The sequence below is a fragment of the Ipomoea triloba genome, chromosome 2, assembly GCF_003576645.1.
Source record: "Ipomoea triloba cultivar NCNSP0323 chromosome 2, ASM357664v1".
Lineage (NCBI taxonomy): Eukaryota > Viridiplantae > Streptophyta > Magnoliopsida > Solanales > Convolvulaceae > Ipomoea > Ipomoea triloba.
The window spans coordinates 9,312,206-9,331,558 of NC_044917.1; the positions used below are offsets into that span (position 1 = coordinate 9,312,206).

General features: G+C 33.6%; 1 protein-coding gene and 1 non-coding gene across 2 annotated transcripts; both read left to right on the forward strand.

Annotated features, from left to right (window-relative positions):
- Nucleotides 1–6,642: 6,642 nt before the first annotated feature.
- Nucleotides 6,643–9,930, forward strand: LOC116004191 (serine/threonine/tyrosine-protein kinase HT1-like). Its single transcript, XM_031244144.1, has 3 exons — nt 6,643–7,611; nt 8,681–9,136; nt 9,433–9,930. The coding sequence occupies exons 1-3, from the start codon at nt 7,249–7,251 to the stop codon at nt 9,655–9,657; spliced, it is 1,044 nt and encodes a 347-aa protein (XP_031100004.1). The 5' UTR covers nt 6,643–7,248; the 3' UTR covers nt 9,658–9,930.
- A 3,200-nt stretch (nt 9,931–13,130) lies between these two features.
- On the forward strand, nt 13,131–13,210 carry TRNAL-UAG. The gene has a single exon. It is a non-coding gene; the product is annotated as a tRNA-Leu (tRNA).
- The last annotated feature ends 6,143 nt before the right edge of the window (nt 13,211–19,353 follow it).

The following is a 19,353-nucleotide window of genomic DNA, read 5'->3' on the forward strand; positions in this document are numbered from 1 at the left end:
TATCAACAAAACAGTTTAAATATCGTTAAATACACGGACATTTCGATCTTCAATTATGAATATTTTCTATAAAAAAAATACATATAAAATATAGCGGTTCAACCTACTTTGTATGCAGTGAACATATTAAGTCGATACACCCATAATCCTAGCAATGATCATTGGAGTTCTCTTAAGCATCTAATGAAGTATCTAAAAGGTACTATGGATCTAGGCTTGCACTATGTGGGCTATCATTTTATGTACTATAAGGATATTGTGATGCAAATTGGGTAACGGATAACAATGAGATTTACTCCACAAGTGAATTTGTATTCACTGTGTGGAGCAGCTATATCTTGGAAGTCCGCGAAGCAAAATTGCATTGCTTGATCCACTATGGAATCTGAGATTATAGCAATAAATCTAGCCAGACAAGAGGCCAAGTAGTTACCATGTTTACTGGTTGAAAAACCACTGTGATGGGGGCTTCCAACCCGGCCTACTAGTTGCATTACATTGTGACTCTCAAGCAACCATTCATGTGGCTAATAATAGTGTTTACAATGATTAGATGAGACACATACATGTCAGGCATGAATTTGTGAGGCAATTGATGGAGTTATCACAATGGATTATGTGAAATCAAAAGAACATTCATGGCTGACACTTTCACGAAAGGACTCAGTCTAAAACTGGTATATGAAACATCAAGGGGAATGGTTTTAAAGACTGTTAGGTGACGAATGGGAATAGCTAATACCAAGACCCCCCTAGGAACGACTATTCCCTTTGCAAAGGTAATAGCTCATTCTTAGGAATGTTATTCCAATGACAATAATATGTCTAAAACAAATAATGGAATAGGTCTATTCCAAGAAATGTTATTTCATGAACCAAACATGCGATTAATGAGTTCATAGCCCTAAGAAATATGTGGTCCATTGAGACAGACTTGATGAGCTCATTGTGAAGCCTTTATTGGCTCTTAATGATTTCATGGCTCATACAAGCAGTTTACAATACAACACATGAAATCACGTATTTGAGTGTGAAAGATTAGCCCCCTTCCATGAAAGACTAAGGGCAGTCTTTCTAGAGCACTCATGAGCATCCTGAGGCCATTTTTGGCTAAGTTTAGCTTGTTTGCGGACAGTCTCACAACTTGAAGGTGAGATGCGTGTCATGGGGTTTATAACTCTTACAAGAAGAGTTCAAGACTTGATTCATTATCTATATCGGAGAAGTCCTTATGTCACTACATGTTAGCTCAATCCTTGGGATACTAACACTTAAGCATCAAACCTCACACTACTCATATTTTTGTTTTACATTTGCATTAGTTGGGGATTGTGAGTAAAGCAATCACTCCTAAACAAGTGGATCACCTCTTTTACTCCTAAACTGATGGATCATCAAACTTGCAAACCTAAAGTCACCGAGCTTTAAAGCCTTGTTATAAATAGATCCTCCTCATTACATTCAGGACACTAAAAAAAAAAAAAAAAATCATATCATTCTCTCTTATCCCTCATCTACCTATTTCTTTGAGCAGATAATGTGTGTTTTCCAACTCAAGGTTTCAGGTGTATAAAACTAGAGATTTTATCACGTTACCCGAGGCAAATAAGAGTGAAAATTTTTAGGTCTGACTCAAGTCACATCCTTACTATTCTCACAGTAAGTCATGCGCAAACTAATGCTATGTACCAAAAAAAAAAAAAGAAAAAAAAAAAAAAATCATATCATTCTCTCTTATCCCTCATCTACCGATTTCTTTGAGCAGATAATGTGTGTTTTCCAACTCAAGGTTTCAGGTGTATAAAACTAGAGATTTTATCACGTTACCCGAGGCAAATAAGAGTGAAAATTTTTAGGTCTGACTCAAGTCACATCCTTACTATTCTCACAGTAAGTCATGCGCAAACTAATGCTATGTACCAAAAAAAAAAAAAGAAAAAAAAAAAAAAATCATATCATTCTCTCTTATCCCTCATCTACCGATTTCTTTGAGCAGATAATGTGTGTTTTCCAACTCAAGGTTTCAGGTGTATAAAACTAGAGATTTTATCACGTTACCCGAGGCAAATAAGAGTGAAAATTTTTAGGTCTGACTCAAGTCACATCCTTACTATTCTCACAGTAAGTCATGCGCAAACTAATGCTATGTACCAAAAAAAAAAAAAGAAAAAAAAAAAAAAATCATATCATTCTCTCTTATCCCTCATCTACCGATTTCTTTGAGCAGATAATGTGTGTTTTCCAACTCAAGGTTTCAGGTGTATAAAACTAGAGATTTTATCACGTTACCCGAGGCAAATAAGAGTGAAAATTTTTAGGTCTGACTCAAGTCACATCCTTACTATTCTCACAGTAAGTCATGCGCAAACTAATGCTATGTACCAAAAAAAAAAAAAGAAAAAAAAAAAAAAATCATATCATTCTCTCTTATCCCTCATCTACCGATTTCTTTGAGCAGATAATGTGTGTTTTCCAACTCAAGGTTTCAGGTGTATAAAACTAGAGATTTTATCACGTTACCCGAGGCAAATAAGAGTGAAAATTTTTAGGTCTGACTCAAGTCACATCCTTACTATTCTCACAGTAAGTCATGCGCAAACTAATGCTATGTACCAAAAAAAAAAAAAGAAAAAAAAAAAAAAATCATATCATTCTCTCTTATCCCTCATCTACCGATTTCTTTGAGCAGATAATGTGTGTTTTCCAACTCAAGGTTTCAGGTGTATAAAACTAGAGATTTTATCACGTTACCCGAGGCAAATAAGAGTGAAAATTTTTAGGTCTGACTCAAGTCACATCCTTACTATTCTCACAGTAAGTCATGCGCAAACTAATGCTATGTACCAAAAAAAAAAAAAGAAAAAAAAAAAAAAAGAGAGAGAGAGAAAGTTCTTCATTTTTCTTACTTAGTAAATGAACTTAGGAAAAAAAATCGTGTCTTCAAAAATTTTCAAATATAAGAACATATTGATTAACATGTAAAAAATCACACACTCCAACTTCGATTTACATACAATTTTTAAATGATTTTTTCTATTTAGGTGACACATTTATATGATTTTTAAATGATCTTGATGACAGCAAATCAATGCAAAAGCATAACAAAAGAGGCAATGTCTCTCTTTTGGTATAGACTCTTTCGAATGTAGATCTCTTCTGATTGGCAATGTCTTACTGAAATAAGTGAATTAATTTCAATTTGTTTTAGGAATTATGTTTATTAACTACAATTTATTTGAAATTAATTTTATAATCACAAGTTTCTTTTAATTAACTACTAAAAAAGGAGGTAATAAACTGATTTTAAATTCAAATTAATGTCATATTGAATGCCAGGTCCCCTGTATATTACTTTTCTTCTCCCCTATATATTACTATATATGTTTGTGGCTGCCGTTATACTATCGACTCGCAAGGTGGACCCATCACAATTTATATACTAAATATTTACAATTTACATACTGAAGCATTTAGTTGTGAATATTCAGTATATCAATTGTGAACATTTAGTATGTAAATTGTGTATTTTGAACTCACGATCGGATCCACCTTAAAAGATAGATCTGGATCCACTAAATAATTTACCGTAATTTTTATACACAGACAGAAGATAGTTTCATTTCTTGTTCTTAAGTGGTTGTTCGAATATTAATTTTGTAATGACAATTGTTATAAAGTAAAATTAATTGGGATTAAAATTATTTTTTCCCTTCTATTGAATATCATTGTCGATATCAAGTAGTTGCACATGAATTAGCCCCTCATGAGTCATGACACCCTGATGACCGCTAGTCAAACAGCACCGAGTTGATATAAGAATTTTGTGTATGAGTCAAAAATACGTTCAGCTTTGTGCTGATTCAGTCAACTAAAAAGTAAAAAAGTGTTTTCAAAAAAATATTAAATAAATAAAAAAGTGTTTTGGCAATTTATATAATAATACTAAAAATAAAGTATTCTAATTTCTGATTCTTAAGATGGGATTGATTAGTGAGAGAGTGAGACTACATCTACTAGTTGTAGTTTTTTAGTAGATTTTACAGGTGTGACTGAGAAGAGAAGATGGGAGGGAAGAGAAAAACAAAGGAAAAAAATTTGAAGAGCAAAAAAAATCAATTTAACAACCCAACTGGGCACCTTAGTGTTGCTCACACGAATGAGCAACACTTCCTGTTTGTTATGATGAGTCTCACAAGTCTGATAAAAATCAATGCTTTGCAGAGAGTTTTTATTTCCTCTCTCTCCTCACCTTTTCTCCTCCATATCAAATTACCACCTGCAAAAACCAAGCAAAATCTCCCTATTGGTGATGCTCTAAGCTATTTTTATTTTTTCTCTCCAATTTATTATTTACATTTTACCTTCAATTATTGATTTGTTACATTTGGTGTACAAGTATATTTTTGTTGTCACATTTGGTCTTATGAACCAAAACTCTGGCGACTACTTATTGAAAAATGTAAATTTTATCTCTTTCAGAGTTGTTACAAGAAAAAAAAGTCATCCATTTAAATTTAAATATACAATACTATTACCTACTAAAAATTGTCCTTGGAGAGTATAGCAACTCTAAATGAGGGATTGTTAGAGATTTTATCCGCAGAATCAAATATGCAACAAAAACATGCTTGTGCACCAAATGTGACACAATTAATGTTGGGGACCAAATGTAATATATATATATATATATATATATATATATATATAGGCCTAAAGTGAAGAAATAGATCAAAAAATTATTGTAAGTCAAATAGCTCAAATATGAGTTTTCTGTACTGTAACTGATGAAACTTGATGTCTTTGCTTCTAAATTTTATCTTTGTGACCAGATGAGCTGCCCATTATTAATTGTTGAGTTTGGGAAGACATTTTTATTAAGATCATTAATTGATTATTATAAAAATAAGTAAGAAAGAAGAGAGGGAGGGAGAGAGAGAGAGAGGACCGTATACGGAAGAAGTATACGGCAATGTCCGACACAACCACGGACGCTGAGAAGTGAGAAGAGAGAGAAAAGGGAGGTGGGGACCACAAGCCATCCTAGCTACAACGCGATACAACCCCCACACCCACACCCACATACTGCTATGCATCAAACCGGAGCCTTGTGTTTCTGTTGCACCTCTCACCCCTCTCTATTTTACCTTTCTGTCCTCTCTCTTCCCTCCCCTAATCACCATTTTGTCCTTCATAAAACTACTTCCAAATTCCACTTTTCTCCTTGTGATTAAAGTAACGTTTTATTTCTTTTGCACTAGGTAATGAAACCTTGGATTAAAATATAAAATCCATAGGGTTGTTGTAATTGTAATTTTTTTCTATATAAGAATAAATATTATACTTGGTAAAATTAATGACATTTTTAAATACAATAAGTAGTTTATGATTACGTGACATGTAAGTTAGATGTGACAAAATTTGATTTATTGGAAAGTATATATTGACAACTACTACTTGAGAATGCGAGTGTGTATTTAAAAAATCATTAAGTTTGTTGTTGGTTTTGTGACCCGGGGTAGTCACTCGACGGACTAACATAACTGATTGAGTCAATGAAAGATAAATAATGAATAGAAAGAACAATGAGAGACTCTGTAATTTTAACGTGGAAACAAAAATGTGAAAATCACAAGCCTTTTTTGGCGGTGGTAAGTCACAAATTCACTATTTCGTTAATAGTTTTTGTATATGTTATTTTGTTGTTTTCTCCAAAGAGATGGAGCCGTCTACCTTCTTTGTTTTAAGGACTTTTTATAGTAGGGGAACAAAAATACTAGATGCACTTCCAAAATCATACTCCCAACTTTTACTCCCATTTGTGTTCAAATTTGATTGGAGGATGGAAAGAAAGGAATAGATAAATATCATGACCCCCTATAAAATTAAGCAATCAAAGCATGCCAACTCGTATGGAGTAGAAAATGGGAGTGTGAATTGGGAGTATATGTAGAATTACTTGTAGGGGAATGAGTGATAAATGAGTAATAATGGGGGATTTATGGGTAATAAATGGATAATAATGGATAATAATTGGGTGGTAATGAGGATTTATGGGTAACTAGTTGGAGGTTATGGAAGTATAATTAGGGAGTCAAGATTAACTGATCGTGTTTCGATTGTTGTGTCTGTGCGTCATGCACGAATACTTGCTAGGTGGTACATTTACAAGCCTAAACTGATAGTTGGATTGCACATTTATGTTTATATGTTATATTGTTATATATGCTCAACACGTCCCCTCACGTGTGCAGGAGGCCGATTATTTTTTTTATGGGCTCCAAGTAACACGTGGACCATTTCTTGACTATGATACCAAATTAAAGCATGTGCTCAATCCCAACTAAAAGTCTAAGCTGATAGTTGAATTGGAGATTTATGTTTATATGTTATATGCTCAACCGTACACACTTTTTGGTGAGTTGTAATCATCTGAGTGAGATAAGATCTTCTCCTTAACGGTGAAGTGTATTTTGGTCATTACAAGAATGACAACGTTGGAAAATGATTTAAAATGGGATAAAGGCATTTCGGATATTTGAATAAGAGTGAAAGGGCAAAAGTGGCACAAAAAGGTAGATGTCACAATCATACCCCGGTATGTCTCCTCTGAAGTGGTTCTTCGCACGTTATGAATGTTAGAGCACTGTATAATGTATGTAATGTTATTCCTCACAGAATAAAATAAATAAAATTAGAGAGCCACCGTTACCTCCACCGCCACCGCCCTCCTCCGCCGCGTGCTCCGCCGCATCTCCTCCGCTATCCGCAACTGGAGATCCTCCTCCCGCCGCCGCCGCTTCTCCTCCGTCATCCGCCTCCAGATCCTCCTCCCTCCGCCTCTCCTCCTCCTCCACGCGCAGCTCCTCCTCCCCGTTTCTCGCCCAGTACATCCCATCCGAGCTCTCTCTGCTGCCTAAACGACGTAGTTTCAGGCTTTCAGCTCCTCAACCTCGCGCTTTTCTCACTTCTCTTCACTCCAAGACAAATATTGATATATAGTACTGATAATACAGCGAGCAATTCAAGCGCGGAAGCTCTCGGTCTGACACATTTCATTGGATAAAGCTAGACCTATTTTTCAAGTATCTATGCATAAAACTCGGTAAAAGTACGGATTCGAAGAGGAAATTCCAAAATGTAGCTAGACTGTTAAAAAGCGGAGAAGAAAAACGGTTGTAATTTAAGCAATTTTTGAATTTATTATTTTTTTTTTCTAGGAATTTAGTGTAATTTGATGTGATTTATAGTATGAAGAATTTGAACTGGTTTAAGCAAATTGTGGCGAGCAATGGGAAGCTGGAGAGGCGGCTGTCGCTGGGAGAGTACAAGCGAGCAGCGTCGTGGTCCAAGTATCTGGTCTCCCCCGGCGCGGCGATAAAGGAGGAAGGCGGCGAGGAGTGGAGCGCCGACATGTCGCAGCTCTACATAGGGAATAAGTTCGCGTCGGGGCGCCATAGTAGGATTTACAGAGGGATTTATAAGCAGAGAGATGTGGCGATTAAGCTCATTAGCCAGCCTGAGGAGGATGGGGACTTAGCGGCGTTTCTCGAGAAGCAGTTCACCTCTGAGGTGGCGTTGTTGCTTCGCCTCAAACACCCCAATATCATCACTGTAAGAAATCTCTTCCCAGTTGTTAATGTTATTTTGCATGATCTAGTTTATGCTTGGATTTCCAGCTTTTTTTGTTTTTTTTTTTTTTGGTTTATTTCAAATTTTCAATCTAGGTTAGCTTGTCAAATAAACTGAAAAGGACTTCGTTTGACCCGGTTCACCAGATCAAGTTATCAATTTATCATCCAACGGTGGAAATCGTGAATTGAGTAATTTTCCAGGCAACCCGCATTATTTAACAGATAATGGTGATTAAAACAAGGAAGAATCCAGTGGCTCTTTAATTGTGGGATAATCTTGTTCATATAATCCAGTGGATTTTTCCAGATTACTTTATTGCTGTTACTATTGGGAAAAAGGGAAGGAAGGAATTGCCTGTACATTAATGAGGAAATGAATCTTTTCTCTTAAAGAAAAGTTGGAGTGTAGTGTCATTCTTTTGTGTGATAAAAAGTACAGGCTTTTTTCTCTTGGTTATGTGGATTCAGATCTGTGTTATTTGGTTTACTATCTGATGTGGATGGATTTCTTTCCACTCATGAAAGCAAAAGTTTAGTTTTCTTTGGTGAATTACCAAAAAGCTTGAAAGAAACTATGCTGATAGTCCTCTATCCAGTTAATCTGCATTCTAGTTCAATGGACTGCAAAACAGATAAACTAACGTGAATTTCTTGGGTTCACTACGAAGGATCAAACTTTAGCTGCGAAAAATTTTGGTTTAGTGGTAGGTGTCTGCAATGCACATATATTCTTATTCAGCATAGTTACATGCAAGGAGTTTAGTACTCATTTATTTGCTTGAAGAGTTTAAGGTATGGGCTATGGGGTAATAAACTGTCATTTTGTGTCATACAGAGCGTAATAATGAACATTGAACAGTACATGTTCCTATCTGGAGTAACTTACGCTCATCCCATTGGATTCATAAATGAATGTCGATAGTTATAGCATCTGGCATGATCCTTGCAGCAATTATCTTTTCAGGATTTCTAAATACATTGTTAAACTTGTGTCGTCGTGGTGTTTTCCGACTTCTTTCACTTTCTAGATTTCTTCTTCTTGTGTGCAGTTTATTGCGGCATGTAAGAAACCCCCCGTATTTTGCATAATCACTGAGTATCTACCTGGAGGCTCCCTGAGAAAGTACCTCCATCAGCAGGAGCCATACTCGGTCCCTCTCAACCTAGTGCTGAAATTGGCCCTTGACATTGCACGTGGAATGCAGTATCTCCATGCTCAAGGGATACTTCACAGAGATCTCAAATCGGAAAATCTACTGCTTGATGAAGATATGTGTGTAAAAGTGGCTGATTTTGGGATATCGTGCTTAGAATCCCAGTGTGGTAGTGCAAAGGGGTTCACCGGCACTTACCGTTGGATGGCACCAGAAATGATCAAGGAAAAACACCACACGAAAAAAGTTGATGTTTACAGTTTCGGCATCGTTCTCTGGGAGCTATTAACTGCATTAACACCATTTGACAACATGACGCCCGAACAGGCAGCATTTGCTGTCTGCCAAAAGGTATTATTCATTTTACCATTCTCGTGAGTTCTAGAATATCTAGCAGAGTTGCATTAACCAGGGGAAAAATGCATTACGATTAACCAAGTGATCTATAGGTTGCCTTTACAATTCAGCTTCATAACTTTTGAGAGATTATATCGTCATTACTGGATTCGATATTTGCATGTGTTTACCAAACTATCCACCACTAGACTTCCTAGAGAACTTCTCTTCTTATCTTTCCTCCTAATTGTGGGCATTTATCAGTTAATTTATTGCAGCATCTGAGATTTGTGTATGCTTTTTCTTTTCAGAATGCAAGACCACCGCTACCTTCTGAATGTCCCAAGGCGTTCCAGAAACTCGTTAATCGCTGCTGGGCAAGCAATCCTCAAAAACGGCCACACTTTGAAACAATCGTAACAATTCTTGAAAGTTATGCAGAGTCGCTCAAGCGCGATCCAGACTTCTTTTCATCGCATGAACCCTCTAAGGATGGAGTTCTGCCGCGATGCTTACCTAAATGTATTGGCTGCTGATGATTGATCTGCATCTCTGAGGGGGCAGGAACCCTCTCAAAATTGTGCTTAGCTTATTATTGTTATAATTTTTATAATTATTATTATTTCTGCATTTTTTTGTTAGGCAACCTAAAATATCATCCGCAATGGCAAGTGTCTCATATTTTCCCATTCTGGTTTTAGGTTTCACCTTTGATGTTTCATTGTTGTTAATGAGTGCACTTTCCGTTTGTTGAATATTTGGAAATTAAGGCAATTTCTATATATGGTCTTGCTACTTTTTCTTTTTAATACTATTGATTCTGTTACAATATAATTTTGTTACTTATTTCTTATTTTTTCATACTATAGTGTCTATACGCTCAGTGTGTGTGAATTAAGGATTTCATCCATTTCAATAAAAAAATCATTTGTTATACTTCAAACTACTCCATATAATATGTCAATTCTTGAATTGGATTACTTAAACTTGTGACCTTCCATATGATAAAATGAATTTATTGTAGTAATATCATTAAATCACAAGATACTTAGCAACAAATTATAGACACCATTAATATTTTTGTCAAAACTGTATAATAGGCAGTTTGTAGGATTAGTACAAAATTCACATACCATAAAACTTACATTTTTCCAACCCGACTCATATCATGAATTGAGATCCGTGAAATAGTTTCACAAGAGAATTTGTCTAATATTATTATAGAGTATTCCGTATATTATATTTTAAAAATAAGTTAGACATTTTAAACATGTAAAATAATGATGTTGAATTATAAATGCTACTCCGTATCATATAACAATAGAGTCAACTTTAAAATTAGAGAGAAATGTACGGATAAGTACAACTTCATCAAAGTAAACACAATTGCCACTTGTTGTGTGTATATCCGTGCAGAAAGACTTTATAGCATTTACATCAATTTGATTTTTGCACAATCTTTTAGAAGTCAAATAAGAGAGGAGGAAAAGATAAAATAAAAAATAAAATAAAATAAAAAAGAGAGAGAGATTTACGCGCTCAGGGGCGCGTGCATGTTGCGCGCAGTGTGCACTCCACGCGCAAGCCTTCAGAGCTTAAAATAAATTTCTCTCCTCCTGAGTCCCACAAAAAACTAATACCTCTACTTTTCTCCAGATCATCATCTGTCACTTCCATGTCATCCAAAAGATCAAGAAAAAACTACTAATATGGATGCTCTCCATCCCTAAAATGTACATCCTTACAAGTTGCAAGCTGATGTGTTTTTTTCTTTGAAGATGGGTGTTCTACTATTCGATTTGTTACGCAACATGAATTATTTTATTTAAGCTTTTTACATAATCTAATTTTTATTCGATTATAAAAGCAATATGGATAATTTTTGTTTATTTTAAAAACATAATTTAACATATTTTTACATTTCATTTTAGTTATTTTTAATATTTATTTAATTTATATATTGATATAAAATAATATTTATTAAAATAAAATAATATTTATTGATAAAAGATAATAACTTTTAATGTGATATAAAAGTAAGACACATTTTCGATAGTGAGTTGAAATTGTAGGAATTTGTAGAGATGTAGAGAAAATAGTGAGAGAATTGTAAATTTAATGATGTGAAACTAAAACTCAATTTTGAAAATAAGAGAGTATTCCAAGAATAAAGAAAATCCACTAAAAAACGGAAATAGCGTCGAATCCAAGTCCGTTGCTAAATTAAAAAAAAATGTCGCTATTAACCTCCCCGTGATAATTGGAAAGATGAAACTTGCAAGAGAATAGCAACGAAATATTCCGTCGCTAGACTGTTTCACGGGATTACTGAATTCGTCGCTAGACTACTTCAAGGGATTATTGAATTCATCACTATATTTAGCGGTAGATTCACAAATTCAGTGCTATGTTTAGCGACCTATTCACAAATTCGTTGTTAAACTGTAACAATTAAAATTATTACAATTTGTGGAATCAGCTCGCAAAAATTCATCGCAAATCCGTCTCTACATTTTTGCGTTAAAATTTGCTGCTAAAATTAGCTAAGTATTTAACAAAGGAAATATTTTGTTGTAATATTCATCGCAAATCCCTTGTTAATCCGTCGCTAAATATCTATTTAGCGCACAAATTAAAATTCATCGCTATGTCGTCGCTAGTTTAACAACAGAATAGTTATGCTGCTAAATTTGTCACTATACATGCGCTTTTTAGTAGTGATGTTAGGCTATCCTTACCCCCAACAATTTTCTCTCAGTTTCTAAAATGGATCTCACTTCCACATTATCAAATTTACAAATTCTCTACTATTTGTTTTATATCCCTGCAAATATCTACCACTTTAAAAATAGGTCCTACTTTTCTATTATATTATAAATTTAATAATATAATACTATTAAAAAATAACAAAAATAAAAAACAAATCAATTACAGGGTTGAGGACAACAGTTTTTACAACTTTTAGCTCATTCTCTTTACTCTTACTAATTTATCAATTTATCTCTTCTCTTGTAATACACTTGGCATTAAATAATAATAAAAAAATCTCCTCTCTTACCACAGATTAGAAAGAGATACATTAATAGGGTTGAGGACAGCCTTAGATTGTAGGTGAAAAATATTCCTACAGCTTTGCCGACAAAGTTTTGAAAAGCCTTACAACTAATGCACAGTTTCTAAAAGTTACGAAATAGCATAGTTACGTTGCCCATAAAATGTTTGGACAAAAATACAAGCTAAATGGATTTGGCAAATTATATCATGGATCAGGATCAACTTTTTATTTTGAACTTGGTCTAAAAATATTCTTTAGATTATATACTTATAGTTGGCACATCCTATACCTATAGTTAACCATTTATGTACTTGTTAACAAATAATAATTACAGACACATAAATTATTAACTGCAGACACATAACATGTTAATTAACATTTTTTGTATCTTCAATAACATATTTTATACCTATATTAATAATTTATATGTATATAATTACCATATAATGTATCTGGTTCAAATTTAACACTAGTGCCCAAAGACGGCAAAGAGCACGAACTTGAACTTCAATTATGATCATATGAAGGCCCAATAAGATAAATTCTTCTTTCTTTTGAAACCCAACTAAATAGACCGAAGACTAGTTTATGACAAATTATTGTGTGGACTGTGGTTCACACAGTTGTGTGAATTATGGTCTAAAATGATATTGATTTGATGTTTAAAATTTTTTTATGCATGCACGTGTTAGAATAATGAATATTATTTGGACCAAGATAATGTATTTTATGAGTTAGAATAAAATGTTTGGACAAAAATACAAGCTAAATGAATTTGGCAAATTATATCATGGATCAAGATGTTTTGTGTGTGCACCTGATCCATGATATAACTATTCTAATTCCTTAGTCTTAGGCCAACACAGTAAACCATTCCTTATATTTATGTCAAACGTGAAACAGAAAGAAATTTTAAAGGGGTTATATCATAGTACATATTATTTATACCATCAAGACAGTTTGGCCGAGTGGTCTAAGGCGCCAGATTTAGGCTCTGGTCCGAAAGGGCGTGGGTTCAAATCCCACAGCTGTCATTTTATGCCTCCCACCTCACTCCGCTACATTACCAAACTATCCTTGTGAACGGAATAAATTACCATTACGATTGCAGCTCCAATATTTTTATTTTTTTTATAAAAATTATAATATCTATTGATTTGATTCAAAAAATAGAATATATGTACACTACAACTAAAAATAATTATTATACATAAATTTTACTCTTCAATTATGCATTTACCATACTATACTAATAGAGTATAGAGAATAAGACATAATTTTACTTGAAGAAATGATAGGTGTGTTGTCATTAACTCTAGTAAGAATTGAGCTTCACTTGTTACCTTTTAATGAAAATGGAATTCTATCTTCCTAGGCAACTATCATTTTTTTTAGTAAAATTGTATATTAATGGGAAAGGTAAACGAAAACTATAATTTACGTGTTTTCATTAATACACCAAAGGATTAAGTATTGTGCAAGGAAGAATATTACCCTTTTTCTTTTACTAAAATTATTTCATAATATTCACTTTATTACATTGCATTAGGGATGGGAATAGGCCAGGCCCCTTCATAGGGGCCTACGGCCTGGCCTACTTAGGGCCTAACCTATTTAATAAAAAGGCCAGGCCTAAGCTTAATTAGAAGCCTATTTAGTTAAATAGGCTTAGGCCTATATTTAAAAGCCTAGCCTACAAGCCCGCAGGCCTAGCCTATTTATATATATATTATAATATTTATATTTAATATTTAATTATTATATATTACGAGTACATTTTATATCTAATATATTTATATATATATATATATATATATAATTTAACCCCACTATATATATTGCAAATTAATGTCGCCTTAATATTTTTCATTACTTTAATGATCGCTTATTATGCAGATGAGCCAGGAAATTAAAGTATAACACAGCCAATAATTATCTATAGTTCTTGTTCAATTAATTGATTGTTTAGATAAATTCAATCATTTTTTTGAGTACTATTGACTCCATTACTATGTAGTATCTGTTTATAATTACTTTCTCAACCAAATGAAGCACATAGAGCCAATATCGCCTCCACTGAGCCGAGAACCCACCCCCTCCCATGTGGGGTGCAACCAGGTGCCACTAGACCACAAGGTCTTTGACAAGTTGTGTCTATTTTAGTTTGTTCTCATTTATTATCAACTTTTAATGACGAAATTATATTATGTGATTTTGGGTAATCCTAATCAATTTGGTTGGAGATAATCACAATATTTCAAGTTTGATTCTTTGTGGAAGCTGCTTATTGATTTTCTCGATTTGAGCCGTCAACTATAGACAACCTAAGTTGGTTTAACTTTTTTGTGATCCTTTGTTGGCTAAGGTCACAAAACGAGTTTCACCTTAGCTAGCACACTTTTGAGTAACACTTACGTGTTTCCTTGTAAATCAAACTATATTATATATGTGATTTTGTCTCTTTTAATACATAACTCTACAATCAACCAATTTTGATATTCGAGTATCAGAACAATACTAATTTTAATCTTAGCATTCCCATCATATGTTATCATCAACAGGGAAGTAAAATATTATGGAGTATTATTATTAATTTACTATTATTTTACCCCTGTCATATATTATATATTACAGTGTATAGATTATAATTTATAAATGCAAAGTTGAATTAGTAATTTAGTACATATATTATTGCTAATTTGTTAGTGTATATCTGTATAAGTAGATAACAATTTACAAGTAACATAATTATATTTAAAAAAAATTGACGGGCCCCGCCCATCCCAACGAGCCTAGGGGCGGGGCGGGCTAGGCATTCCTAGATCCACATTTTGAATTGGCAGGCTTTTTAGCCGTCCCGCCACAAAGACTAGCTTTGGTAGGCCCCGCCAACCCGCATTGACAACTCTAATAATTTATAAGCTATATTATATTTGAGCAGAATTTATTCAGCGTATGTCTTCCGATAATGACTGTGAATTTTATCCTTACTAAAAAAAACTATAATTCCCTTTTCTCACTTCCAATGAAAAGCTAAATAACAAAATGCCAATTGCCAATGACCTTGTGGTCTAGTGACATCCGGTAGTGGCATTTGGTTGCACTCCATGTTGGAGGGGGCAGGTTCGAGCCTCAGTGGAGGCGATGCTGACTCTTTGTGCTTTAGTACAGTAGTACTAAAAAAACAAAACAAAATGCCAATTAATCTCGTGTTCTAATCCCTAATTCCAGAAAGAAAAAAAAATGGTAATTGAGTCAATGCTAATTATTGTTGTTCTTGACAGTTGAGATCCAGGAAGAATCGTACAATAATTGGATAATCTTTAAGGAAATATATATAATTTATTTAATTATATTATAGTAAAAGTATATAATTATCATTGGATCCCAATCAGTCCAGCCTTGATCAATGCAGTTTTCGCTAATGTCTAAACAAGCCGTGACACCATCATTATTCCATAAAGCTCACCAACATTTTATCTAATAATAATAATAATAATAATTGATGGATTTAATTCACTCGGGGTGTCCGGATTAATAAATCCAATAAATAAAAGAATAATATTAATGTGGTGATTGCAGGAAATCAATAACAATAGCACAATGATATTTAACGTGGAAACCAAAACGGTGAAAACCACGAGTCTTTTTGGGCTAAGCCAAGCCGAAATCCACTATATTTGTTGCAGGTACATGTACATAGGCAGCCATGGCCATTGAAGAACGAAAAGGTGAGGAGAGAATGATTAATATTTGTAGAAGAGAATGAGTTTGGCCCTTTACTTGATCTTTTCCTGAGCCTTTAACTAATGCCTTTTGCACCGTTATAACTTCCCGTACACTTCCCTATTTTCTTGGTTGGACTCCTTCTTGCTTTGACCAATACTATTATTATTATAAATAATAATATTAATAATAATAATAGTAAAGTATATTATATTATTCCATCAAGAGTCCACTTTCTTAGTGGTGAGTATTTGTCAGCATAAGAAAGTAGAAAGCTAGCACACGTTGAAACAAATTAAACCACATATAACAACACTCGGAGTGTGACGGGGCACTAAAGTTATGACCTTCCCCGCTCGGAGCATTGAAGATCATAATGACAGTCAAGTGCACGGAACACCTAATTTAAGCGTTCATGATAATTATTTCCTGCATGTTGAATAACACATGATTAGTGGTTGACGCCACTAATATTAACTTAAATATAAAACTAAACTTGAAGATAGGTTCAAAAACTAGTGTGACCAACTACATATTTATTTATTGTGACCATTGTTGTAGGAGGTAGCGTGGAGCTTACCATGTAATTTAGATGGCAGCACTGGGCTTGCCTTGCGATATAGTTGGTAGCACGGGACTTACCATACCATATTAATTATGTAAGTGGCAGCATGTAGCTTGCCACATTATATCGTTATTTGAATAAACAAAAAGTTGGCCACATTAAACAGTTGGAAAATTAAATGACATAATAATAATACTTATCTTTTCATAATATATGGATGAGAAGATAATAGGCCAAACAGAGCAGGCCCTCTACAGCCGGCGAACTTCCATCTTCTCCTCGCCGGAAAAGCAAACCACTCACATCCAACTTGCTCATGCATGATGCATGGCCGGCCGGTGACACTCCCCTGCACAGCCAACCACACGAAACTGGCAGAAACATCAGCGCAGCAGAGACAGCAATCGACCACCAAGATGCGAGCATCTACTCTATAGGGCGCCAAACACCGAACATCGCCTCTTTGTCGAACCCAAACGCAGCCAATACGCCGGAGCTGGAACACCAGCACAATGGTAGACAAGTGCACCGCCGCACAGCTTCGGAACTAAAACTGGAAAACTGAAACCGAACTGGAAGATCTTTATGTTGCTGATGAAGGGTCGCTGGATTATATTTGGCGCTGAGAGGTAAGGAGCGGAAAGATGAATTGGCGAAGAAGCACGTACAGACGGGATTGTATTTTACTTATTTGCATGGATATGTCAGATGGACGGGATTGTATTTTACTTATTTGCATGGATATGTCAGATGATGTATTAATTAGATGGAAAATAGAAATTGGATTGAATGGTTGAGATCAGATTAGATGGAAAATAGAAATTGGATTGAATGGTTGAGATCAGATTTGTGTCAATAGAGTATTATTTACATGGATATTGGAGACAATGTATTGGATGGTGTCATTGAAATGAAGCTTGGTTACGTACACAAGAAAAAGCTAATATAAAGATGGAAAAGATGAATAATATATTTCGTTATTGTGAGAAATATGAGAGGGAGAGAAAATTAAACTTGAGTGTTTAATCAGCTCTCAACGAGAGCACCATTGATGGATTTAATTAATCCGGGGTGTCCGGATTAATAAATCCAATAAATAAAAGAATAATATTAATGAGGTGATTGCAGGGAATCAATAACAATAACACAATGATATTTAACGTGGAAACCAAAACGGTGAAAACCACGAGCCTTTTTAGGCTAAGCCAAGCCGAAATCCACTATATTTACATAGGCAGCCATGACCATTGAAGAAGGAAAAGGTGAGGAGAGAATGATTAATATTTGTAGAAGAGAATGAGTCTGGCCCTTTATTTGATCTTCCTAGCCTTTAACTAATGCCTTTCTGCACCGTTATAACTTCCCGTACACTTCCCTATTTTCTTGGTTGGACTCCTTCTTGCTTTGACCAATACTATTATTATTATAAATAATAATAATAATAATAATAATAATAGTAAGGTATATTATATTATTCCATCAATAATAATAATAATAATAATAATAATAATAACTTTAGAATATTTTTTGCACTCGGTTTTGGCAAACTCTTTCTTTTAGACACCGACACTTTCGCTTTGTTAATAGCTAATTATGCTTTACTTTTTGTGGGAAAGGAAATTAGACTATTCATTAACCCACATTCCTAGCTAATCATGTTTTTAACCCACATTTAATTAATACTCTATTCATTTTTTTGAAAGACTATCACAAATATCAATTCTTATATCGTTGATCATGACTCGTATTGTAAGGTAGGTAAACCACTAATATACATATTCACTTGTTTGGGTGTACTCCAAAGTTTCTACTGTCGGACACAATGACTAATTACCTCGCTGAATTGTAGGTACCTTTATTGGGTGTGATCGCTGAATTGTAGGTACCTTTATTGGGTGTGACAGCTGGCATGGAGATTTAAGACTACTCTATACATATTCGTTTTTATTATATTGCAATGTTCTTTCTATGTTGATACAAATTCATTTTTACTTAAAAATAAACTTACAATATACTAAAAGTAACAAATGTGTATTAATGATCCACATTGCAATGTAACACATGCTTCAAGCCTGGCCACATAACGATTGTTTTACCTAATTTTTTAAACTAATTAAATATATGTTGTTTAAAACAATTTTTTTTCAAGTATAATATTAAAAAGTAATAGCTATAAATAATACGGAGTACAAAATATATACAAATTAATTATTTATTTCGGTTCATCTTGTATGAGACCGCTTCGCATGCAATAAATTTCAAATATTTAATACTTTTAACAAAAATGTAACATATTATTATGATTCAACAAATATTATATTTTCACTAATTTTTTTCAAAAAATATATATGTAATACTTTTAGTTAAATTGTAATATTCATTGACTCATACAAAAGTATTAGATTTATGTTTAAAAAAATTATATATTTAAAAGCCGTCTCATATAAGATGGTCTCACACAATTTTTTGTTATTTTCATTTACAAATTGGATCACAATAGCTTTAGGACTTTCAAGTGCAACTTGAATAATTATTGTAATTAATAATTGTATCACATTAATTAATCATAATCATAACATAATTATATAACTATAATAAATTAATAATTAAAAATTGATATATTTTTTTTGACAATAAAATTTGATATATATTTAGTATACAACTAATGGTTTTTTTTTTTTTAACATTCTAGCTAAATGCATTTCTTTCTTAAAAAAAAAAAAAGAAGAAGAAGAAGATGATGAAAATAAAATATAGGAAAAATTGCACTTTTGTCATTGAGTTATAGGGTAAGTGTAATTCTTATTTCTAATTAATATGGAGTTGAAATATTACCACTAAATTAGTCACACAAGTGACTTATTTATAATCCTTTTTATGGATGTT